This window comes from Suncus etruscus, chromosome X (genome assembly GCF_024139225.1).
Source record: "Suncus etruscus isolate mSunEtr1 chromosome X, mSunEtr1.pri.cur, whole genome shotgun sequence".
NCBI lineage: Eukaryota > Metazoa > Chordata > Mammalia > Eulipotyphla > Soricidae > Suncus > Suncus etruscus.
Window position 1 is genome coordinate 53720674 of NC_064868.1, and position 25406 is coordinate 53746079.

A 25406-nucleotide genomic window follows, 5' to 3' on the forward strand; every position below is an offset into this window, starting at 1 on the left:
ATGGTCCCCCGAGCCTGCCGGGGCCGATTTCTGAGCATAGAGCCAGGAGTAGCCCCTGAGCACTGCCGGGTGTGACCCAAAAACCAAAAAAAAAAAATACACATTTGTGGGTGGGTGCACACTTGGCAGTACTCAGGGTTTACTTCTGACTGCACTCAGGAATCGTTCCTGGCAGCGTTGGGGAATCATACTGGGTGCTGGGGATTGAACCATTATCAGCTGCTTGCGAAACAAAAGCTTTACCCAATTTTCTACCCTCCAGAGCATCTGTTTTTTGTTTGTTTTTGGGTCATATCCAGTGGTGCTCAGGAGATACTCCTGGCTCTGTACTCAGGAATTTCTCCTAGTGGGCTTGGGTGACCATATGGAATGCTAGAGGTTGAACCCAGATTGGCTGTGTACAAAGCAAGCACCTTATGTGCATCTATAGTAGAGTATAGCCCCCAAATGTATTCTTTTTAATAGGTATGTGTGTATAGGAAAAAGTTGCATATGTTGGATTTGGTACTGTCTGTATTTTCAGGTATTGATTAGAGGGTTTTAGAACATAACCTCAAGGATAAGGGGGATCATATATTAGATAACATTTCCATTATGGTCTGTGACAACAACTTAGTGTCAAACACTAGAAAGTTTGCTGCTTGAAACCTTGAATAGTCATCTGAAAGTGGGACAAAAGCTCAGATAGGTTATGTTGCCAAATTAATTAAAAGACTTTTTGGTTTTCAAGTGTTTGCATTTTGGAATTTGGGGTACTAAGGGAGTATATACTTCTTGTAAAGAAGGAGGCGAAGTAAAATCTGTGTTATCAGCATTGACAGATCATGTTTTGTTGTATATAGCCTTACCAATTTTGTGTGCTTGTGTTTGTATATATATGTACATACATACATTGAATGTGTTTATTTGCAAATGAGAACATATTTCTCATACATTTGCCTTATATTGAAGGATTCCTTAGCTGTTTTGGGGGGTTGGGATAGGGACTCTTGCCAGTCGTTCCTCTGCCACCTTTTAGCCACCCTTAGTGGCTAGATGGACCCATTGACATTCCTGGAGGTTGAATTTGGTTCCAATACTTGTCAGGTCTGGACCTGGGGCTGCCTAGGGGAAAGACTCAGCACCAGAATTCAAGCATGGTCATTAGGGGTCTGAGTACACGAGGCTCCTCTCCTCTTAGGGCAGCCGGGGTCCCTTTGGGGACAAGTCTGCTTACACAGTGACGAGAGAATTTGTCATGTGTGTGAGTGGTCAGGCAGGACTGAAAATATGGTTTGCCCAGTGTCTTATCAGCTGAACCTCTTCGGGACTCAAGGGCAGGGCCCTGGGGAGGGATGCAGGCCATTCCTGTTGCTGACCCCCACATCTTCCTTTAGCAGGAGCATTGGTTTGAAAAGGCCCTGAGGGACAAGAAGGGCTTCATCATCAAGCAGATGAAGGAGGACGGCGCCTGTCTTTTCCGGGCTGTAGGTGAGTCTCTGCCTCAGCCCTTAAGGGCCTAGGCCTGCCCCTGAGTTGTGTCTCAGTTGCCAGGAGTAACCCCTGAGAGTTGGTGGGTAGAGTTAGCTGGTCTTTTTTGGGGGATGTGAGGCCCTAGGTTTAAGTGAGTCTCTGGTCTCTTGTTCTGAGTCCTGAGGCAGTGTGGTACTGTGAGAGGAATGATAGAAGCTGTGATAATTACAAAGAACATGATACTACTTATCAGTAATATGATTGCACAATTTGGAATGGAGTTGGAAACCTTAGGAATTCCTTTCCAGCTAGGAGTGTAGCCACTAGTGTTGCTTCTATTCTACAGATGAGAAAAGTGCGAAGAGTGATGGGGATGTGATTTGCCCAACTAGTTCATGGTTGAGTTGGAGGTTCCATATTTGGGTTAGGTTGCTTAGTTTTTCTAACAGGCTGCTGTGGTTACCCTGGAATCATAATCTTTTTTCAGAACGTACCTCAAAGTAGAATAGTGAATCTTCTTGTCTCCATCATCCATCTTCAAAATAGCCATCCATTCATGGCCATACTGTGTCCTTGCCTACTCTTTTACACTCCCCTGAATAAGAATGTTTTTGAAGAAAAGCCTAAATTTTGGAACATGTAATTCTCAGCATTTTGTATGTTTCCTTGCCAGAAAAGGCTTCTTTTTCTCTAAAAAACATAACCAAGATGCCATTATCATGCTTAACAAAATATAATTTCTTATTACCATCTATGGACTAGTCAATTCATTCTTGGAGAGTCCTTCTGGCTCTGAGTTGACAAGTTGGTTGTAAGGTCCTACTTGTATTTAGGAAAGTTTGAAGTGTGGCCTTACTTAGTCTTATCCTCCTTGGGGCTCTGATAACTGCCTATGAAAAGTGCTTTGTGATGCATGTGATACCTCTGAGCTGGCTGTCAGAAACCCCACCTTATATGCTTGGTCCTGACTCATAGTGGCTCTGACACCTTCACTTCCATTTTATCTCCATTAGGAAATGTGTAGATTCTTTTTTTGTTTTTGTTTTTTGGGCCACACCCAATGGTGCTCAGGGATTACTCCTGGCTATCTGCTCAGAAATAGCTCCTGGCAGGCACGGGGGACCATATGGGACTCGGGATTTGAACCAACCACCTTAGGTCCTGGATCGGCTGCTTGCAAGGCAAACACCGCTGTGCTTTCTCTCCGGCCCAAATGTGTAGATTCTGAATGGCCCCTAATACCATCTGGGTCTGCTGTTGTCTCAATCTGGCTATTGGTGGGCTGAACAGACTCATGCCCTACTTCTGACTGTGCCTGAGTCTCCTTGTGACCTTGGGCAAGCTATTTGGGTTTTTTGTGCTTGTTTTTGAGTCATACCACATAATGCTCAGGGCTTACTCCTGGCTCTACACTCAGTAATCACTACTGGTGGGGTGCCTGTGATGGAATCTGGGTCAGCTGCATGCAGAGCAAACATCCTACCTTCTGTGTTATCTATCACTCTGGCCTTAGCTATTTGTTTTGACTAACTCCATTTTCTCTATGAAACAAGACCAGGGAAGATATAGTGTTTTGACAAGTAAATGAGCATACTTGTGTAAATCCTAGTACTATCTTCTATATAGTAGGCCCTTGTGGAACAGTAGCATTGCTAATGCCAGAATGTTGCTCTCCATGGTGTCTCAGTGACAGATGTTTGTCAAATAGGTATAAGTTTGGTGAGGATGAAGTGAGCAGTCAACCTGTCTGTTCTTCAAGCAGAGGTTTGGAAAAATTCCAACCCTCCTGCCCTTATGCCTTAAGTCCTCTTCTCTCTGGACCTTTCCTAGAGAAGGAGCTGGGCATGGGGACATATTGTAGCAGAAGAAGGCAAAGAAATCACAGATGGAAGCCTGTAGGAGTCAGGTCTTGAGGTTTAGGTGGGTTGTAGAATGAGCATGCCTGATGATGCATTGAATGCAGCTGCATGCACCTCTGGAGCCTGTGAGGCAGACCTTGGGACTAGTGTGAACTGCTTTTCAATGGCCTTGGAACAAAGTATTTTTGTTAAATACTTAAGCTGGTCCTTCCTTCCAATCATCTTCTGACCTTTCTCTGTATTAGGGCCTTCTGGTTGGGAGCCTGAGCTCCCAAGAAAGAAGAGCCTTTCCTTATCACTACCACAGCTGCACATTTCCCCTGTCAGCACTGCCCTTGACTTTCTTCCGGAATACCTTAGGAGCCCCTGGCCTTGCACTGAAGTAAAATGCCTTGGGTCTCTAGACTCAGTGGGAGGCTTCTTCAGGGCAGAATGCAGAGGGCCTGTGCCTGGAAAGGGGGTTTATCCTCTGGCTTTTTTTGTTGTTGTATTTCTGTTCTAACTTAGTCCTGATAAGCAAGTTGATCTGGACCCTGATAAGACCAGCAGATGCTAAATTCCCTGCCGCCCTTTGAATAGTGGAAGGAACATTGAGTTGAGGGGCTGTCATGACAAGACATAGGGGTTGCACTGTCCATCCTTGCCACTACTGTTCCATACTAACGTTGTTGTTAGTATGGAACAGTAGAGGCAATCAAGGATGGACAGTGCTAGTTGGTTGTATAGTTCACCTAAAAAATGGGACTCATTTCATGAGATAGGCAAGAACACTAAAGCTCAGAAACACAAAATAATTTGCTCAGGGTCATTAGTGGCAGAGCTGGCGTGTAACCAGAGTTGTCCAAAGTCCACATTCTTTCTGTGATCCTAGGAAAGCCCTTCCTTCTTAGCTTTGCTCTCAGCCCCTGCCCTTAGTAACTCTTCCTCCTGGCTTTACTTCCTCTAGTTTGGAGTAGAGTCTATGAACTTATGAATACTGAGGCAGGTAGCTTTCTCTTTGCCCTTGAGGTCTGGCTGTCCCTAGTGTCAACCAAAGTGCAGTTGTGTCCTCTTCACTCTCACCAGCCCTGTTGTTGCTTTTGAGCATCATTGGAGGCTTGGGTAGAGTGCAAGAGGGAACCTGTGGCCTACCCTGACCCTGCTTTGCTCAGATAACCTCCTCTTGGAAACATGAGTCTGCATCTCTCCTTTCCTTCTGCTTCCCATGTGGTTTTGACTCAGCAAAAACCTCTGGTCCTGACCTTGAGGAGAAAGTGCAGGTTGCACATGCATGTGTCTGTCTGTGCCCTGGGAAGCTACCAGAGCTGAGCTTTTAGAACAATTCTTCCTCCACCCAAAATTAGTGCAGCCTACTTCTCTGGACCTTTTAGCTTATGAACATGAACCATTAGCACTGTGAGGGTTAGACCTTAGATTCATTTTAGCTGTAAAATGGGGCAGTGAGGCTGTAAGAGAAAGTGTAAAACTCTTATTGTCTCAGTCATGTGGTCAGGAGATTTCCATGGGCCATCAAATATGCTGACTTCATTGGGCTTTTCTCTGGCCTTCACTGAGTAAAGGAACAAATCTCTCAATGACTGCATTATCGAAGGGCCAAATTCTGCTGTCTCCCCACTGAGGGTGTGACACTCAGGGCCAAGGGCCAGGTCACACTTCAGTTATTTGACTGGGAGCTGAGTCTTTTCTTGGCCAATCTTTGGTGGGACTAGAAGTCTCCGCTTTATCAGGATGGAAGTGGGGAGCAGACCAGATCTTGTCTCCCTCAGCTTCTCTCTACACAAATTTGTGTGGTTGGTCTTATGAATCCCTACAGACTCCTGAACTTCCTTTTTAATCCCCAGAGGAACTTGCTGTGTCTCTTGCTGCTGCCACTGAAGCCTGGCAGGAAGACAATTTCCAGGTGCCTCTAAAACAAGTGGTATGACTATACTTCAAATCTGTTTGCTAGTTCAGACTCTTCAGTCTTGCTTCTCTTCCTAACTTTTCGGCAAATAGTGGCTGCATTTTGGAGAACCTGAGAAGGCAGGGAGACAGAAGTTTAGAGTCTTTCTCCAGGAAGTAGGGGAAGAAGCATGAAGCGACTCTGTGGACTGACTTTCTTCCCTCTTGCCAACCCCCTGCCAAGGCGAGGTGAGGTGGGGAGGCCTCCCTTGTATGGCCTCACCTGTCCTCTCCTGCTTTTAGCTTTTTCTTGCTTGATGATCAGACTGTTTGTTATTATTATTGTTGTTGTTGTTGTTGTTGTTCCTGGCTGTAGTGAGAGTCTTTAACCTCAGGGTACCATGGGATCTGTTCACTCTCCCTGTATGCTCTGAGAAAAGGCAGAAATGAAATGGGAGGAGGTAAGCCTATCTTAGTGAGGGGTGCAACTTCTGAGATTCTGTTATCTCAACCCACTCTTCAAGCTCTTACTAGGTTTTTGTGGATTCCTGCTTGTGATGCTGAGAAACTGAGGCATACAAGACCAGGCCTGGCTCTAGGAGTCTGGTGACTAAGATGTGTGGGATGAAGGCAGGTAGGGGAATGCCACGTGGGACATCAGTACATGAAGTCATTGGTGGCCCCAGAGATCCTGACTTCCCCTTTATCTTCCCATATGTGGGGTCTTGGGCTAGTTGTGCCACATCACTGTAACTCTTGATCTCTCTTGTGTAGAGGGTTAGGGGTTTGGATTTGTTTTTGATGGGAGTGGAACCAGATGGAATGTGAAGTCTTCGGTGGGACTCTGGTAATATTTATTATACCAAGGGTGACTAAGCCTGCTTGGATTGGGGACTAAGGTGAGAAAGTGGGGGAACCACTGTTGGACTCAAGGATGGGATAACAGGTGCAGATTGCACACAGCGCAGTGTCAGAGGAGAAGTTTCAGTTTCTATCAAAACAAGTTCTCTGAATTCCCCTACCTTTGTAGTTCCAGTGGGTCATTTTCTCCTCAAAAAATAAAGTAGTCCCTCAGTTTTCAGGAAGTTCAGCCTGGGCCCTAGTCCCTTGTGCCAACACTCCTGAAGGAGGAGGATCGGATGTCTGAGGTAGGGTTAGCAAAATTAGACAAATACCTCCTCATTGAAGACTTCTTGTGTTCTTTGCCCTGTTAATATGTTAATATGTTTGTTCCTGTCTCATACCTCTCGAGTGGTGGTGGTGGTGGTAGTGGTGGAAGACTATTGGTCTTTCCTTTATTCATTTTCACATGAGTAATCCCCAAACTAGAATGAATTTTGTGAGATGGGGCTCTCCAGAAGCTGTGATGAAATCTACATTGTCACCAGCTCACACTACCACTCAGTGCATCTTAGACTTAAGGAGAGCAGGTGGTGGTTTCTTTTTTTGGAAGAGACAGTCATACTATGTCCACTCTGAAGGGTCCTATTGGGATGATCCTGGTAGGACTTTGATGTCAGTTGGGTTGCTGAAGGTAGGCCTTTTGGATGGTACAGTGAGTAGGGCATTCTTGGCTTTGCACATGGCCAATCTGAATCAACCACAAGATCCTATATGGTTTCCTAAGCAGTGCCAGGAGTGATCCCTCAGTGCAGAGCCAGGAGTATCCCCAGGTGTGGCCCAAAACCCTAAAAAAAAGAAGGTAGGCCTTTGGATCTTGGAGTTTGATAAAGGCAGATAGTGCCTGCCATTCCTGTTTGCCTGAGTGCAGACTGAGAGCCCTATCTATCCTCAGGCTGAGGAAGTGCAGTAGAAATGAGGATTTAAGAAGCAGTTCTGGTGATATGCCAGCTAAAGGAAGAGAGTATGGGGAGCTAACTCTCTGAAAGTCCTCATTTTCTATCACCCTCCTCATTTCTTGAACACACAGCCTACGTCTCAGGTGTTTGGCAAAGCAGTGCCTGTAGTGTTGACAAGGCCCTGTGAAAAGAAAAGGACTTAGTGTTTGTACTCAGTGGGTGGGGGCATTGCAGCCTCAAGAGGTTATTATAGGCTTTGTCCAATGGCATACAGTAGGAGGCAGCAGAGCCTTCCTGCAAGGCCAAGAGGTTAATGATTGGAAACTAGGATCCTTGTGGAGTTCTCCCATAGCTCCTTCCCTCTTTCTAGCTTCCTTACTCCCTGCTTTTTCCTGATGCAGGTCTTTGGAACAGGGAGACTTATCCACCAGGCTTAGAAGGCCTTATCTACTCTCTGAGCCAACCATCATTTAACCCCTTTGCTCCCATTTCACTTCCTATTAACTGCAGCTGCTGTCATTGCTGCCTCCTGGTTGGCAGCTTAAACCGCTGCTACAGAAATAGCTCCTCAGGCAGCTTCTGCAGCCATAGCAGGCTCTATGGTCCTCAGTTCTAAGAAAGGCAGCCGTAGGGAGCCCCAAGCCTGTGCGCTAGGCACGTGACTTGCTGGAAGTTCCCTGGTGGAAAGAGGGGAGCTTGGCCACAGAACCCACATCCTTGTTTACGTTGGCAAAGGGGCTACCCCTACATTCCTTCACACCTCTTGTTCTCCCTCATCCTCTGGTCTCTTGCATGTCTTTTCTATTCAAGAGGACTCGAGACAATTATGGACCCCGGTTTCTAACAGAGCAGCCTTTCTCTCATCTCACATAATCTTCCAGGGTGGGATGGGTACATCAGAGGCCACCAGGAGATTGGTCTCACAAGGCATATTGACAGTGTGGGGGTACAGATGTTCCCCACCGGACCTGCTCCTGCTCATTTTCAGGGATATTCCTTAAGAGCCATGGTTCTCTAGAAGAGACCAAGGTCATCTTGGCCAGTGGACCTCGGGTATGGATCTCAAGTTTGCTTGAAATTTCCAGGGAGAATTTACCTGCACCCCTCCCTGTGCCTCCCTCCACTCAGCACTGCTCTTATTTTCCTACACAGAGCTGTGCCCTGAGCTGGGTCAGAGGTGGCCTCTGCTGTGAGCTGCCCTCATCACCAGTTCTATCTGGCTGGTGAAACCTCTGTACCTGAGATGAATCTGCTGATAGTGGTGCCTTGAGGTTGGGATACGTAGGAACTGTAGCACAAAACACCTTTGCATTGGACAAGTACACAGCCAACAAGTACAAAAAGAACAACTTGAAAAGAGGGAAACAGCTTGTGAAGATCCTGAACCAAGGCAGACTGAGACTGGTTCATGCTTTGACCAAACCCTATGTGATCATTTGGATCACAGGGCATCCTTCTTGAGTTAGCTTATGTGAGCTTCATCTGTGTCTTCTCTCTCATTGGTTTGCTGCTTCCTAACAGGGGCCAAATCTATCTTGCTTGTTTACCTAGGCAGTGACCCTCACTCAGGCCTTACTCTGAGAACAGGGACTGTGACTTATTGAGTGCCTGTGTCCCAAGTCACTAGTTTGGTCATGTTTTCATCTAGTAGTCTCCTTGGTGGCTTGCCAAGGATTATTAAGCACTTTATGTTTAAGGCCACCAAAATACAGAGTACTTGGGTCACCTCTTCTGGTCATTTTGCTCATTACTCTGCCTGGGCTTAGAACCCATTAAATGTTTTTTAATCTACAAAGATCATAATCCTGGGGAATCAATAAAATGGAATTCTGTAGTTAACTGTCACAGAAAAATTTTTGTACAATCAGTGGCATTTGAAGCCACTTAATGAAATGTTTATTGATTTGACTGAGTGGTTGGGAAAAACCTGCGTAAAGACAAAGTCATCTGAGAGGCTTTCCCATGACGTCATTTTAGCCCACAAGCTAATTCTCCATCCAGGCCTTTGGGTATGAAAGGCAGTTTCCATTGGCTTTTGCCCAACCCCCAAGGGTGTTCCATGGAGTACTTCTCTTGTAATAGCCCTGATCCTAGCTTCTCTTCTTTCTTCCCTATAGCTGACCAGGTGTATGGAGACCAGGACATGCATGAGGTTGTACGAAAACACTGCATGGACTATCTGGTGAGATCTTTCAGAGGCTTTGGGGTAGGGAGTAGAGTGGGAGATTTTTCTCTCCACACAGACTTTTACTTGCATCTAATTTCTAGATGAAGAATGCTGACTACTTCTCCAACTACGTCACAGAGGACTTCACTACCTACATCAACCGGAAGCGGAAAAACAACTGCCATGGCAACCACATTGAGATGCAAGCCATGGCAGAGATGTACAACCGGCCTGTGGAGGTTTACCAGTACAGTACAGGTACTACTGTGGTTTGTGATGTGCTGATCATGCCCAATGCTGAGATTGCCCTACCTCACCTACTTTGAGTGCTCCCTCTCTCTCCACAGAACCCATCAACACATTCCATGGGATCCATCAAAATGAGGATGAGCCCATTCGGGTTAGCTACCATCGGAATATTCACTATAATTCAGTGGTGAATCCCAACAAGGCTACCATTGGTGTGGGACTGGGCCTGCCATCCTTCAAACCAGGGGTAAGTAGATACCCATGTCCAGAATGGCTAATGGGTATGAAAGCCATAAATCTCTGTTGAGGGGAGGGTTTCAGCTATGCCACTACCTTCGAAACTATTCTCTTTGCTAAGTTTCTCCAGAATTCTTACCTCATATCCATCAAGGTTGTGTCCAAAGTGACCCATCTCTCTGAGCTCTTTTTTATGGTTGAATTTTGCCTGCCTGAGCTAGCAAATCCATTTTTGTACCTATAGAGGGTTGGCAATTTGTAATATGAAATCACATTTGCCTGCTAGGGATGTTGGTAGATCCACCATGGATCTTCACAACAACTGTCATTGGTCGCACCATTTACTGGCTGTGAGGCCTTTGCCTAGATTGTACACATAATATGAGTCTTAGTTTGGTGGGCACATAAAGTGCCTAACACTGGGCCTGGTGCTGAATAGGTGTTCAGGAGATGACAGAGCCTTTCACCCAACATACTGAAAAATGACCAGTTGTGGGCCCGGAGAGATAGCACAGCGGCGTTTGCCTTGCAAGCAGCCAATCCAGGACCAAAGGTGGTTGGTTCGAATCCCGGTGTCCCATATGGTCCCCCTGCCTGCCAGGAACTATTTCTGAGCAGACAGCCAGGAGTAACCCCTGAGCACTGCCGGGTGTGGCCCCCCCCCAAAAAAAAAGAAAGAAAAATGACCAGTTGTCATTTTTTCTTCAGGGGCTTTTGCTTTTATACAAAGTACTCCAGCCTCTTTTTAGGAAACACGTTACTGCCTGTACACTCTCCAGTATAGTCTTGTTTGTTTCTTTTTGGTTTTGTGGTCACACCAGAAGCGCTCAGGGGTGGTTATTCCTGGCTTTACGCTCAGAAATCACTTCTGGCAGGCTCAGGGGACCATATGGGATGTCGGAATTCAAACCACTGTCCTTCTGCATGCAAGGCAAATGTCCTACCTCCATGCTATTTCTCCGGCCCCTATTTTTATTTATTTTTTCACTTTACTTAAAGAAAATGCATCACATTTTACCATAACACATTTGTTTCTAGATAAGTGAGAGCAAAGTTAATAAAAATAGTAGAATGATGGGGCCGGAGAGGTAGCGCAAGTGGTAGGGCGTTTACCTTGCACGCGCTAATCTAGGATGGACCGCAGTTCGATCCTCTGGCATCCATATGCCCCAAGCCAGGAGCGATTTCTGAGCGCATAGCCAGGAGTAACCCCTGATCATCACTGGGTGTGGCCCAAAAATAAAATAAAAAATAATAGTAGAATGGAAAAAATTTAAAGGAAGAGAAGGAAAATTTAAAGAACAAAAAGGAAGAAAAACGTATAGAAGCAAGCACATTTATGAACATTATTGTATCTACAGTGAAGTCATTAATACAATGGCAGGATGGTTTAGTAAGCTCTTGCTTGCTGTCCATTCTGTCGCTGTGTTCCTTACTGGGATAACAGCATCAAACAAATGAAGTTGTTCGGGAATTCAAAGCATTATTATCGATACTGTGCATTTTAGGGGCATGTTCTCAGCTTCCTGGAAGAAGGAGGGTACAGGGGGAAGGTATCTGCATTTGCTCTAAAAAGCCATGGTGATATCAGCCCAAATTCTGGCAGACCAGAAGTTTGTTCAGATTGGTGTTCTTGAAGAAAATTGTAGAGGGGTGGTCCTGCAGGACCATAGGCAAAATGGTGATTCTGGGTAATGAATGCAGTAGGCATGGCTTCATCAGGGCCCTCTCTCCTGAGATTGCCAGCTTTCTGCTGTGTGGCCAATATACTCATGATTTTTTTCACGGCTTGTTTTAAAAAATCTCTAACTTAAACAGATTCTTTTTTGTTTGTTTTTGGGTCACACCCAGCCGCGCTCAGGGGTTACTCCTGGCTCTATGGTCAGAAATCACTCCTGGCAGGCTCAGGGGACCATATGGGATGCTGGGATTTGAACCACCCACCTTCTGATTGCAAGGCAAACACCTAACCTCCATGCTATCTCTCCGGCCCCTGAACAGATTCTTTTCGTTTGTTTGTTTGTTTTGGAGCTACACCAGGTGATGCTCAAGGGTTAATCCTGGCTATGAGCTCAGAAATCGCTCCTGGCTCAGGGGACCATATGGGATGCATCATCGCATGCAAGGCAAATACCCTACTGCTGTGCTGTCACTCCAGCCCCTCCCTTGAACAGATTCTAAGGAGCTGGCCTGGTGTAAACATGGTGACTGCCTTGTTTTATTTATTTTATCCCTGACATCCCATAGGGTCCCCGGAGTCTGTCAGGAGCTAATTCTGAGCTCAGAGCCAGGAGTAACCTTGAACACTGTCGGGTGTGACCCAAAAATCAAATCCCCCACCAAAAAAAGAATGTCACAACTGTTGTGAGATCATCCCACATGCTGTGTTTCTAACCCCTTAGGCAACAGGTATGAAGAATCAGGGTAGTGGCAAAGAAATAATACAAGTCAGTCAGGAAAGTCAAGAAGTCAGTGGCTTTTTAGAGTGAATTCTTGTGGCTTCTTTCTTGTGGTGTCTCCGAGCACCAAGCCAACAGTGACCTATTTTTTTAATTATCTCAAACCCATCCACCAGGAGGGAGAAGGTCTAGAGTGAGATAAAATTACCTATCCGTGAAATTGTAGGTTGAGTGTTCCACAATCTCTAGCAAGGGAGAGGGATTACCATGTGCCTAATCTGGGTAGGATAAGAGACGAGAATCCGGGGCAGAAAGATAGTATGGAGGTAAGACGTTTACCTTTTATGCAGAAGGCCATCAGTTCGAATCCCGGCATCCCATATGGTCCCCCGTGCCTGCCAGGAGCAATTTCTGAGCACAGAGCCAGGAAAAACCCCTGAGCACTGCCAGGTGTGACCCAAAAACCACAAAAAAAGAGAGAGAGAGAGACGAGAATCCAGTAGCAATTCTGACGCAGGAGATAATCCACACACAATTGGAAAAAAAATAAGAGGCCAGGAACTCACACTGCAAGCTGTACACCCACAAATCAGTCATTCCTCCAAACGGAATAGCTCACCAAGATGGCAGCCTCCCCTCCAGGATTCCCAGGCATTCTTTATTGGGAAGACAAAGCCCACTCCAAGAGCAGGGACTGGGCCAAGTGAAAACCAGCTAGTACCAACACCTATCCAGTGGACTTTTACAGATCAAAGGAAGAGGTTTAAGGAAGGTGGAAGTTGGGGGAACACCTTTGGGGTTGATAGCTGGGTGTTATCTTATAATTCCACAATTTGTTTAAAATAAAACAAAAAATAACAAAAGTTTTGTTCTATTTTTCTCTGCCAGAGGCTGGAACCCCAGATCAGAACTTAGAAAAGTGGTTGTTATTTTGCATGGGTACAGTAAAAGTTGGCCGTAGTAGCATCATCAAAATTTAAATTGTATACATCATTCTCAAAACAGCTTTTTTCCATCTTATACATATCACAATTTTTCATAGACTTCTCTGAACACACATTAGAACCTTTCTGCAGATACACTTAATTTGAAAAATCTTAAACATTCTTCTACTGAACACTGTAATACTAGAATATCCGAGTTTCTTTTCGTAAACTTCCTTAAACAAAAATCACAAAAACATTTCTGTAGATGCACAGAGTTTGAAAATAAGTTTGCTAAACACTTTTTTTTGGTTTTTGGGCCACACCCAGCGGTGCTCAGGGGTTACTCCTGGCTGTCTGCTCAGAAATAGCTCCTGGCAGGCACGGAGGACAATATGGGACACCGGGATTCGAACCAACCACCTTTGGTCCTGGATTGGCTGCTTGCAAGGCAAACGCCGCTGTGCTATCTCTCCGGGCCCTAACCACTCTTTTTTTTGTGGGGGCCACACCCCACAGCGCTCAGGTTACTCCTGACTCTGCACTCAGAAATCGCTCCTGGTTTAGGGGACCATGCCTGGGATCGAAGCTGGGTCCATTATGGGTCAGCCACGTGCAAGGCAAATGCCCTACTACTTGTGCTACTACTCTGGCCCCTGCTAAAACATTCTTTTAATGGGCACTGTAGTAAGAGTCTATGTCATCCAGGTTTCTTTTTCATCGACTTCTGTGGACAAAGACACTAGAACATGTTTGCAAACATAATTTGAGAATAAGTTGCTAAATAATATACACAATCAGACATCAGAGCAATTGAGAAACACTTAGTAGGTTAGCTGAGAACTTTTAAAATGTGACAGCATTGGGGCTGGAGAGGTGACACTAGAGATAAGGTGTCTGCCTCACAAGCGCTAGCCAAGGAAGGACCGTGGTTCGATCCCCCAGAGTCCCATATGGTTCCTCCAAGCCAGGGGCGATTTCTGAGCACTTATGCAGGAGTAACTCCTGAGCATCAAATGAGTGTGACCAAAAAAATGTGACTGCCTTATGCATTTTCCCGGAACTGTGCAAACTTGTGTTAAACCACTAAAGTTGGATACAAAGTTTTCCGTTTGCAGTGGGGCATAGAACCAAACAGTAGCTACAAAATCTGATACAGGTAGAACACACAATTTAACCAGCAATATAATGACCAATACAAATAGGATCAATTGATTAAACTAGAAGAAAGTTGTAGGAGGTTCTGAAAGCAGCTTCTCCTTCTTTGGGTTTCTGCTGGGCTTGGATCCTCTATCTTCTCCATCTTCTCCTTCTGTGGTATTCATCTGGGATGGAAAGGCTGTCAGTTCCTGAGCTGGAGTCTGAGGTGGGGTAGATCAGCTCATCTCCCTGCTGTTGTTCCCCCTGAAATGGAGGTTTCTCTTTGGCTTCTACCCCATAAGCTTTACTTGATAAGCTGCTGCAGGTTGGGAGGATTGAGGTCCTTGCACAAAGCACCTTTGGTAGAAGAAAGGCAGTGGACATCAAACTCTTGAGTCTTCAATTCTCTCCCCTTCACTGCCTGATTCTGTCCCACCTGAGGGGTCATCTGCTATGTTCAGAACAGGGGTCATGTACACCAAAGCTCTGGTGAAGGGCACTGTACACTCAGTCCAGTTCAAGGAGGGTCAAAAATCCCCCAGAGGGTCAAGACACTTCACCATCTTTTTGAGTCCCTGGGTCCTGGGTTGCTGTTCAAGTGCCAGTTGTGAAATAAAAATCTATGGTTGTGAGATTATGGGTCTGAAGAATTAGGGTAGTAGCAAAGAAATAATACACCAAGACAGTCAGGAAAGTCAAGAAGTCTTTAGAGATGCTTCTCATGGCTTCTTCCTTGTGTCTCCCAACATCAAGCCAACAGTGACTTTTCTTTTGTTTTTTCGGCCACACCCGTTTGATGCTCAGGGGTTACCCCTGGCTAAGTGCTCAGAAATTGCCCCTGGCTTGGGACGCCAGGGGATTGAACCGCAGTCCTTCCTTGGCTAGCGCTTGCAAGGCACTTACCTCTAGCGCCAACTCACCGACCCCCAGTCACTTTTTTTTATTATCCCAATACCCATCCACCAGGAAGGGGAAAGTAGAAAGTGAGGCAAAATTACCTATCCAGTGGGCTTTTATTTATTTTGGTTTTGGGGTCATTCTGGCGACGCTCGGGTTACCCCTGGCTCTACACTCAGAAATCACTCCTGGCAGTCTCAGGGACCATATGGGACGCCAGGATTCGAACCACCATCACCATCTATCCTGGATGGACTGCGTGCAAGGCAAATGTCCTACCACTGTGCTATCTCTCAGGCCCCTCCAGTGAGCTTTTAAAAATCAAAGGAAGAGGGGCCGGGCGGTGGCGCTAAAGGTAAGGTGCCTGCCTTGCCTGCGCTAGCCTTGGACGGACCGCGGTTTGATCCCCCGGTGTCCCATATGGTCCCCCAAGCCAGGAGCAACTTCTCAGCACATAGCGAGGAGTAACCCCTGAGCATTACCGGGTGTGGCCCAAAAACCAAAAAAAAAAAAAAATCAAAGGAAGAGGTTTAAGGAAGGGAGAAGTTGGGGAACACCTTTGTTTGGGGTTGATAGCTGGGTGTCATCTTACAACTAACAAAACCATATTGTAATATTAACTGAAGACCATACTCTAATCAAGTTACCTCAGCTTTTTAGTGAATTTGTATTTTTTTGTTTGTTTGTTTTTGGGTCACACCTTGTAATGCTCAGGCTCTGCAATCAGGAATTATTCCTAGAGGGGTTTGGGGGCACACTATATGGCATGCTGGGTATTGGGCCTGGGCCTAGTGTGTGCAAGGCCTGAAATGTCCATGTTTTTGTATTTGATTCTAGAGTTTGCCTTTAGAATATTGTATAATTGGATTTATACCATATACATTTATGCCATATTTTGTTAGAGTGACTTAATACCTATAAAACTACATTAAAGAGTCATCCATGACTTTTGTGATATGATTGCTTGTATTTTTTTTTTTCGGTTTTTTGGGCCACACCCGTTTGATGCTCAGGGGTTACTCCTGGATAAGCGCCCAGAAATTGCCCCTGGCTTGGGGGGACCATATGGGACATCAGGGGATTGAACCGCGGTCCTTCCTTGGCTAGTGCTTGCAAGGCAGAAACCTTACCTCTAGCACCACCTCTCCAGCCCCTGATTGCTCATTTTTAATTGTTCATTTCTTTTCTTTCTTTTCTTTTTTTTTTTTTTGTTTTTGGGTCACACCCAGCAGAGCTCAGGGGTTACCCCTGGCTCTATACTCAGAAATTGCTCCTGGTAGGCTCTGGGGACCATATGGGATGCCGGGATTTGAATCATTGTCCTTCTGCATGCAAGGCAAATGCCCTACCTTCATGCTATCTCTCTAGTGTATGTTTTCATTTTTAATTATTTTTTGGGCACACCTCTCTGTGCTGAGGACTTGCTCTTCACTCTGTACTCAGGGATCACTTATCAGAGTTGGGGTTCATATGGGATGCAGGGATCGAATTTGGGTCAATCGTGTGCAAGGCCCTACCCATAGTACTGTCTCTCTGTTCCCCCTTTTTTTTAGAAAAGGACTATCTTTATTTTTTTATGGTTTTTGAGTTTACTCCTGGCTCTGCACTCATAGGTCATTCCTGTTTAGCTCAGGGGACCATATAGGATGCTGGGATTTCATCCTGTGTTGGCCGCATACAAGGCAAACACCCTACTGTGCTATCGCTCCGGCCCCTATCTTTACTTTTTTAATTGTTTAGAGGCATTTTGTCCCCCCTACCCCCAAAAAGACTTTCTTTACTATAGGATGTGAACTCAGCCTTTCTTGGCAGTTGACTTCCTCATGGCAGCCAGGATGGATTTAGAACAGTTTTAAATTAACAGAAAAATCCTCACTGCACAGTTTTGCTGTTAATATCATGGATAACTGTGATGCAGATCTTAAGCTATGAGTCAGTTTTGATAGATTATTAGCTATAAAGCATCTTGTCTATTTAGGCACCCTTGCCTGAAGTGGTTTCTCATAGTTTTATGCTGATGACCTAGACTGTTTTGATTATATTTCTCTTGGAATTTGTATAAAGCCTTTTCTCATTATATGAGCTTTAGAGAGGAAGATAAAGTGGTAAAATGCCATTCTTTTTTTAATGACACAATTTTTAATTTAATTTTTACAGTTTTTTGTCATATATATCTTTTTTATTTAATGTTTTTTATTTAAACACCTTGGTTACAAACATGATTATAATTGGGTTTCAGTCATATAAGATGACACCCCCCCATCACCAGTGCAACATTCCCATCACCAGTGTCCCAAATATCCCTTCTCCCTTCCCTGCCCCCACCTGTACTCTAGACAGGCTTTCTATTTCCCTCATATATTCTCATTGTTAGGATAGTTCGCAATGTAGTTATTTCTCTAACTAAACTCATCACTCTTTGTGGTGAGGTTCATAAGGTGGGCTGTAACGTCCAGCCCTCCTCTCTTTTGTCTCTGAAAATTGTTGAGAAATGTCTTTCATTTTTCTTAAAACCCACAGAGTAAGACCATTCTGCGTTTTTCTCTCTCTCTGACTTATTTCACTCAGCATAATAGATTCCATGTACATCCATGTATAGGAAAATTTCATGACTTCATCTCTCCTGACGGGTGCATAATATTCCATTGTGTGGGGCTAGCGAGGTGGCGCTAGAGGTAAGGTGTCTGCCTTGCAAGCGCTAGCCAAGGAAGGACCGCGGTTCGATCCCCCGGCGTCCCATATGGTCCCTCCAAGCCAGGGGCAATTTCTGAGCAATTATCCAGGAGTAAACCCTGAGCATCAAATGGGTGTGGCCAAAAAACAACAACAAAACATATTCCATTGTGTATATGTACCACAGTTTCTTTTTTTTTTTTTTGGTTTTTGGGCCACACCCGGCGGTGCTCAGGGGTTACTCCTGGCTGTCTGCTCAGAAATAGCTCCTGGCAGGCACGGGGGACCATATGGGACACCGGGATTCGAACCAACCACCTTTGGTCCTGGATCGGCTGCTTGCAAGGCAAACGCCGCTGTGCTATCTCTCCGGGCCCGTACCACAGTTTCTTTAGCCATTCATCTGTTGAAAGGTATCTTGGTTGTTTCCAGAGTCTTGCTATGGTAAATAGTGCTGCAATAAATATAGGTGTAAGGAAGGGGTTTTTGTATTGTATTTTTGTATTCCTAGGGTATATTCCTAGAAGTGGTAAAATGCCATTCTTACCATATCAGTAGTATATATTGTGGGCTTGATTTGTGGTTGTGATGTTGATTGTGATCACCCAGCAGAAGTAATACTTCTCAAATTTTCTCTACTGGGAAATTACTCTCACCGTACTGTATTATTAGGAAGAAGTCACTATGGGAGTTGGAGAATAGCTCAAGAAATTTGAGTGCATGCTTTGCCTACAGGAGGTGGGAGTGTGATCACTGGCACCCTTTGTTCCCCTGGGTACCACTGAGACAGATCCCCAAGCACCAAGACCACAGCACCTCCAGGTTGTGGCCCCAAATAACAAGAAAACAAAAGAAAAAGAATTCACTATAGCCCATATTCTTGTGGAGGTTTCTGTGATGTGGTCAGTAAAACTATAATCTGAGGATGCTGGGGGTCTGGGAGGGAAGGGACCTGAGGGTAATTGTGGGCATAGTGCAGTAGCACCATACATATTAGAAAAGAGAGAGAGTGGTATACTTCGGTGATGAAGGTGTAGTAAGTTTGTGTATATCAGAACCATAAATTTTAACCATAAATTTTGTAACCATTACTCGAGCTAAATAAAAATTTCAAAAAAAATGAAGGTTGTTCGGGGGCTGGAGCAATAGCACAGCAGTAGGGCATTTGCCTTGCAAGCAGCCGACATCCAGGACCAACAGTGGTTCAAATCCAGGCATCCCATATGATCCCTTGAGCCTGACAGGGGTGTTTTCTTAGTGCAGAGCCAGAAGTAACCCCCAAGCACAACCAGATGTGACCCAAAAACCAAAACAAACAAACAAAAAGGCTAGGCTCCATCTTCTCAAAGAGTAGAATAGCTACATAAATTATTTGCAGTTCTCCCTCAAAGGAGATTTTGCCCTTTTCCTCCTACTTAGTAACTTATTTAGTCAATTATTATTATTACTATTATTTTTGGGAGGGGTTTGAGCCACACCTGGTGATGCTCGGGTTACTCCTGACTCTGCTCAGAAATCGCTCCTGGCGGGGCCTGAGCAGTGGCGCAAGCAGTAGGGCATTTGCCTTGCACGTGCTAACCTTGGACAGATCCAGGTTCTATCCCCCAGCGTCCCAGACGGTCTCCCAAGCCAGGAGCAATTTCTGAGTGCATAGCTAAGAGTGCATAGCTCAGCATCACCAGGTGTGTCCCAAAAACAAAAGAAAAATCACTCCTGGCAGGACCGAGGGACCAAATGGGATACTGGGATTCAAACCACCTTCGGTCCTGGGCTGGTGGCTTGTAAGGCAAACGCCCTACTGCTGTGCTATCTCTCTGGCCCCTCAGTCAATTATTTTTATAAATATGAATTTAAGGATTTTACATACTTTGGATTATAATCTAGTACTATTTAAAGATTTGTTGCTTAAGTGGTTTAAGGACTATAGGGAGCTAGCTTTTTTAGTTGCTTCCTGTTTCTCTTTGACATAACCTCAGTATTATATTATCACTTTTTGCTCAATTTTTATTGGAGTTTGAGTCTTTCTTCACTTTATGGCACTGCCAGGAGCTCATGATTCTTTTTTTTGTCACACCTGGTGGTGCTTAGGGGTTACTCTTGGCTCTGCACTCAGGAATCACTCCTGCTATGCTTCAGGGACCAGTGGGATGCCGGGAATTGAACCTGGGTAGGCTGCATGCAAGACTTGTGTCATACCTGCTGCAGTATCACTTTGGCCCCCTTTTTTGTCATTTTGAGCCACTCCCAGCCTGAATCTACACATAGGAAGCACTCCTAGCTGTGTTTGGAGAACTGTATGGATTCTGGGGATCAAACTCAGGTCAGCAGCATGTAAAGCAAGTGCCTAACTTGCTGTATCTCTCTAGCTCCTATACTCCTTTTTTTGGTTTTTGGGCCACACCCGGCAGTGCTCAGGGGTTACTCCTGGCAGATTCAGGGGACCATGTGGGATGCTGGCAATCGATTCATCCTGGATCAGCCGAATACAGGGCAAACGCTCTACCACTGTGCTATCTCTCCGGCCCCAACCCCTATACTCTTATTTCTTCCAGTCCTACAACCAACCATTTCTCCAAAATTCTTTTTTTCTGAACTATTTTCTTCAGTTTCTCTTCCCACCATTTCACTGTTGCTGCTGTTACAGTGACCAGGGCTCACACACACTTGGTTGTGGAGTTCTTCATGTGTGACACACTATAGTTGTGGTGTTTGCCAGAGGTTATTTATATGCTCACACACAAACTCACTAAAGTGCACACTCCTGACCTCAGTGCTGTAACATACAACTCATTAGCCTGTGATCCTCTGGAGATTACACACTCACTTGCAGTGCTGAGGGGGGTTCCCAAGATAATAGAGATGCCAGGAGGTTACTCAGTGCATATTATAGACAATACCAATTATCATCTCAGGATCTTGTGTGAAAGTTCCTTTTAGCCACTGAATCATCCCTATGCTTATTTTGATTTCTTTGTTGGAGACTGTTACTGGAAATCAAAATCTAGGTGCTTTATGTTCTCCATGCTGTTGGCATATCCTTGATTCTACATAGGTCTGTTAACTGACCGAATAAAACAGTACATATAGGTGTAACTAAACCCGTGTAGCTACATATCTCTAGAATTATTTCTTTAACTATACATTAAGCTACAGTTCTTACCAATATTTGTTTCCAATTCAGAATTATCTCATGGCTATTTTTTGTATGGGGATTTATATTTTGTTTTTGGGCCACACAGAGTAGTAGTGCTCAGGTCTTAACTCCTAGCTCTTTGCTCAGGGATTGCTCAGGAGATATGGGATATGGGGGTAGGGGATAGGAGATAGGGAATATGGGGGATATATCCCCATATGGGGGATATGATGATATAGGGGATATGGGACCTCTGCCACCTCCATACACCCTAGATAAGGGATAGGGCATATGGGATACTGGGGACTGACCCTGGGTCAGCTCTGTGCAATGCAAGCACCATACCCACTATACTACCTCCCTAGTCTATTCTCTGATTATTTTTTGTGTTTTTTTTGGGGGGTCACACCCAGCAGCAGTGTTCAGAGGTTACATTCAATAGTTCTACATTCAGAAATTAACCCTGGCAGGCTCGGGGGACATATGGGATGCTGGGGATCAAACACGGTTGGCCGTGTATAAGGCAAACAACCTACCTACTGTACCCATCAGACCCCTGATGTTTTAAATTTATTTATTAAAAAGTTGTATCTGAAAGCCAGTACTCTCATACAGTGTCCTAGAACTCACAGCATACCACAACATGCTGCTACTATTCCTTCCTATCATCTTATAGGCTTGAATGCATACATAGCTGTTTTTACTTTATTCTTTATTTTTTTTTAATTTTTTATTTTTAGTTATGAGAACAATGATGCAAAGAGGACAAGGTAAAGTTACAGTGAATGAACAATCACCCATAAACAGAGTTCTCAGAAGAAATCCCCTTGCTGACGCCTAAATATTGAACGTACAGTCAAAAAAACATTAAGAAAAATAAGGGCAGAACCCATGAACAATTAATTACTTTGTCCATAAGTCCCCAGATTGTAGTACATTATAACATTTCTTAGCAGTACACAAAGCAACCTAAAGCCATGAGATTTATGTGACTCCTTAACTTTGAAGGCATAGTATTTTTATATATTCGTGCACATACATATTAGTTTAAGTTAACATCAAAAGTTTAAGAGGTTTTTTTTTTAAGGGTTAGTCAAAAGGGCACAGTAAAAACGGTGTTAGAGTGGCTAATATTGTTTGCATAGGCCCATCAAAATATGGGGGTCATAGAAAGGAATAGCCTTGGTCTAAATACAAGGAGACCACTATCCCTGAAGTTTCCTGGCATAAGACCTACTCTAGGCTCCAGGCAAACTAGTTTATTCAATCCAAGTCATTGTCTGTAGTGCCAATACAGTTTCATTTTTCACGCAGTCCTATTGTTGGCATCAGGTTTCACACAGCTAACTTTTAAGGTAGTCTTTCCTTATTATTCCACTTGTGAATGGAATTTCTTGGGTTTATGAAACTAAGTCATTATTGGGTAAAGCTTCTAATTTATATTTTCTTTAATTTTTGCCATTTTTACTTGAGTTACCAAGATTTACAGTACAATTAATCATACTTTTTTTTTTGGTTTTTGGGTCACATCCGGCATTGCTCAGGGGTGACTCCTGGCTGTCTGCTCAGAAATACCTCCTGGCAGGCATGGGGGACCATATGGGACACCGGGATTCGAACCAACCACCTTTGGTCCTGGGTCGGCTGCTTGCAAGGCAAACGCCGCTGTGCTATCTCTCCGGGCCCTAATCATACTTTTCATCATAATTCTGACACCATACCCACCACCAGAGAACCTTCTTCCCTCCATCAGTGTCCCCAAGTACTCCTGCCACCTCATATACTCTGGCTAATGCTTTTTGCTTTTTGTTTGTTTGGGGGCCACAACCAGTGGTGCTTAGAGGTTACTCCTGACACTACACATAAGGAATTACTCCTAGCAGGCTCAGTGGTGCATATGAGATACTAGGGATTGGACCTGGGTTGGCTATGTGCAAGGCAACCGCTCTACCAGCTGTTATATCCATCTGGCACATGGCTTCCTCCCCATCTCTCCCCTCTCGTGGGAGTTTTTGGGCCATACCTGGTGGCCCTCAGGTTACTCCTGGCTCTGCGCTCAGAAATCACTCCTGCCAGGCTCAGAGGACCATATGGGATGCCAGGGATTGAACCCAGTGAGCCACATGCAAGGCAGACACCCTACTTGCTGTACTATAGCTTCAACCCCAAACTTTTCTACTTTCTAAAAAAAAGTTCCCTGTGAGGGGCCGGAGAGATAGCATGGAGATAAGGCACTTGCCTTGCGTGCAGAAGGTTGGTGGTTCAAATCCCGGCATCCCATATGGTCCCCCAAGCCTGCCAGGAGCGATTTCTGAGCATAGAGCCAGAAGTAACCCCTGAGCACTGCCGGGTGTGACCTAAAAACCAAAAAAAAAAATCCCTGTGAGGCTAGAGTGCATTAGGCTACTCTGGACTTTATACCTCAGTTGAATTGTTTAGGGCTGGGACGGCAGGGTTTTGTGCATAGACATTTGGAATGACTGCTCTGGGCGTTGCTTAGTCAGAGTACCTGCTTTCCTGTCTGCTGTCTTCTGGCTAAGAATTGAACAAGCCCATCTCCCTAAGCCTGTTTAATTCTTGGCCAGAGTTCAGAATGCCACTCCAGATCTCTGGTCATTGCTCCACCCTTGTAGTTTGCAGAACAGTCCCTAATGAAGAATGCCATAAAGACATCAGAGGAGTCTTGGATTGAGCAGCAGATGCTGGAAGACAAGAAGAGGGCTACAGACTGGGAAGCAACAAATGAAGCCATCGAGGAGCAGGTGGCACGGGAATCTTACTTGCAGTGGCTTCGGGATCAGGAGAAACAGGCCCGTCAGGTCCGTGGCCCTAGCCAGGTGGGTCATCCTGTGCTGTGCTACTGATCTGACTGAGAACCCATTATTTTTCATGATGTGATCCTGAATTGACAAAGTACAAGATTCATAGTTTTGGCATCTAGAGCAAGGAAGCAGCTTTCAGCCCTGGTTGTTGTATATCCCCAGCCTTAATTTTGGTACTGTACCTTAGAACTCTAAACAGATTTAGAATAGTCTCTTAAGTAGCAGTGGAGAGTAATTTGTGGGATAGACAGAGAGTTTGAAAGGACAAGCTTTTTTGTTTGTTTTTGTTTGGGGGCCACACTCAGTGACACTCAGGGGTTACTCCTGCCTATGCGCTCAGAAATCGCTCCTGGCTTGGGGACCATATGGAGCCCGGGGGATCAAACCGTGATCAAACCGTGGTCTGTTCTAGGTTAGCACGTGTAAGGCAAACGCCCTACCGAGGACAAGCTTTTCTTTGAAATGCCTCCATATACCAGACTGTGCTAAGGGTAAAAATAAAGGCCAGTCCACTTGACCCACAGTGACCTTATCTCGGGAGGGAGGGTGGGAGGGAGATACTTACTGGAGTGCTTGACCCTGACTGGGGAATTTTGCTTAGTCTTCATGGAAGAAAGTTGAGTGATTGGATTATGGAGAGGGCCTGGCAGGATTCCAGGATTCCAGTTGAGGAATCACAAGGATTTGCAGTGATTTGTAGATGCTGGCCAGACTTGAATAATTCATCAAGTATTTGCTACAGGTCAGGTACTGTTCTCCATATTTTTAAATTTTATTTTTAATTTTTAAAAGATTTTTTTATTTAAGTTATTTATGTTCTCCATATTTGGGGTATATTAGTGAGCCTTGCAGGTACAGGTCCTGGTCCTTATGATGCTGACATTTTTTAATATGGAACAAAAGTGGATTAATTAAAAGATACTATGGATGAAAACTCTAGAAGGACTAAAGAGACAGTACAGTGGTTAGGGCTCTTGCCTTGCATGTGGCTCATTCAAGTTCACCAAGTTCAATTTCCAGCACCTCATGGTTCTCTGAGCCCCTTCAAGAGTGATCCCTGAGAAGAATAGATCCCTGGGCATTGAGCTAAGCACAGAGTAAGTCCTGAGCACCTTCAGGTGTGGCTCTAAAACAAAAACAATAACAAAACAATTCTAGAGCAGGGGCAAATGCAGTATGTAGGTCTGAATGGGGCTGGGAATTCTCAGCATCAGAAATTACTCCTGGGGCCAGAGAGAAAGCATGGAGGTAGGGTGTTTGCCTTGCATGCAGAAGGATGAAGGATGGTGGTTCAAATCCCAGCATCCTATATTATCCTCTGAGCCTGCCAGGGGTGATTTCTGAGCATAGAGCCAGGAGTAACCACTGAGTGCTGCCGGGTGTGACCCAAAAACCAAAAAAAAAAAGGGAAGGAAGGAAGGAAGGAAGGAAGGAAGGAAGGAAGGAAGGAAGGAAGGAAGGAAGGAAGGAAGGAAGGAAGGAAAGGAGGGAGGGAGGAAGGAAGGAAGGAAGGAAGGAAGGAAGGAAGGAAGGGAAGGAGGAAGGAAGGAAGGATGGAAGGAAGGAAAAGAGAAAGAAAGAGAAAGAGGAAGGAAGGAAGGAGGAAGGAAGGAACGAAGAAAAAAGAAAAAGAAAGAAGGAAGGAAGAAAGAAAGAAAAGAGAAAGAGAGAGAAATTAATTAGTCCTGGTATGCTCAGAGGACCATATGGGATGCTGGAGATCAAACCTGGGTTGGCCACATTAATGCAAATGCCCTAGCACTGTGTTATCATTC

At 44.9% G+C, this 25406-nt stretch overlaps 2 protein-coding genes across 5 annotated transcripts in view; one reads left to right on the top strand and one right to left on the bottom strand.

The window, feature by feature from the left end:
* PQBP1 (polyglutamine binding protein 1) overlaps positions 1-25406 on the bottom strand; it is a 143816-nt gene that overhangs the window by 90974 nt on the left and 27436 nt on the right. The window lies entirely within an intron of this gene.
* OTUD5 (OTU deubiquitinase 5) overlaps positions 1-25406 on the top strand; it is a 42456-nt gene that overhangs the window by 14847 nt on the left and 2203 nt on the right. Inside the window, exons 2-6 of one of the 3 annotated variants that reach the window (XM_049767252.1) lie at positions 1377-1470; positions 9109-9173; positions 9260-9416; positions 9506-9654; positions 23443-23646. In XM_049767252.1, coding sequence (XP_049623209.1) covers positions 1377-1470; positions 9109-9173; positions 9260-9416; positions 9506-9654; positions 23443-23646 — 669 coding nt within the window. The remainder of the gene's footprint in view (positions 1-1376; positions 1471-9108; positions 9174-9259; positions 9417-9505; positions 9655-23442; positions 23647-25406) is intronic. The other 2 variants (XM_049767253.1, XM_049767254.1) reach the window with 2 other exon arrangements.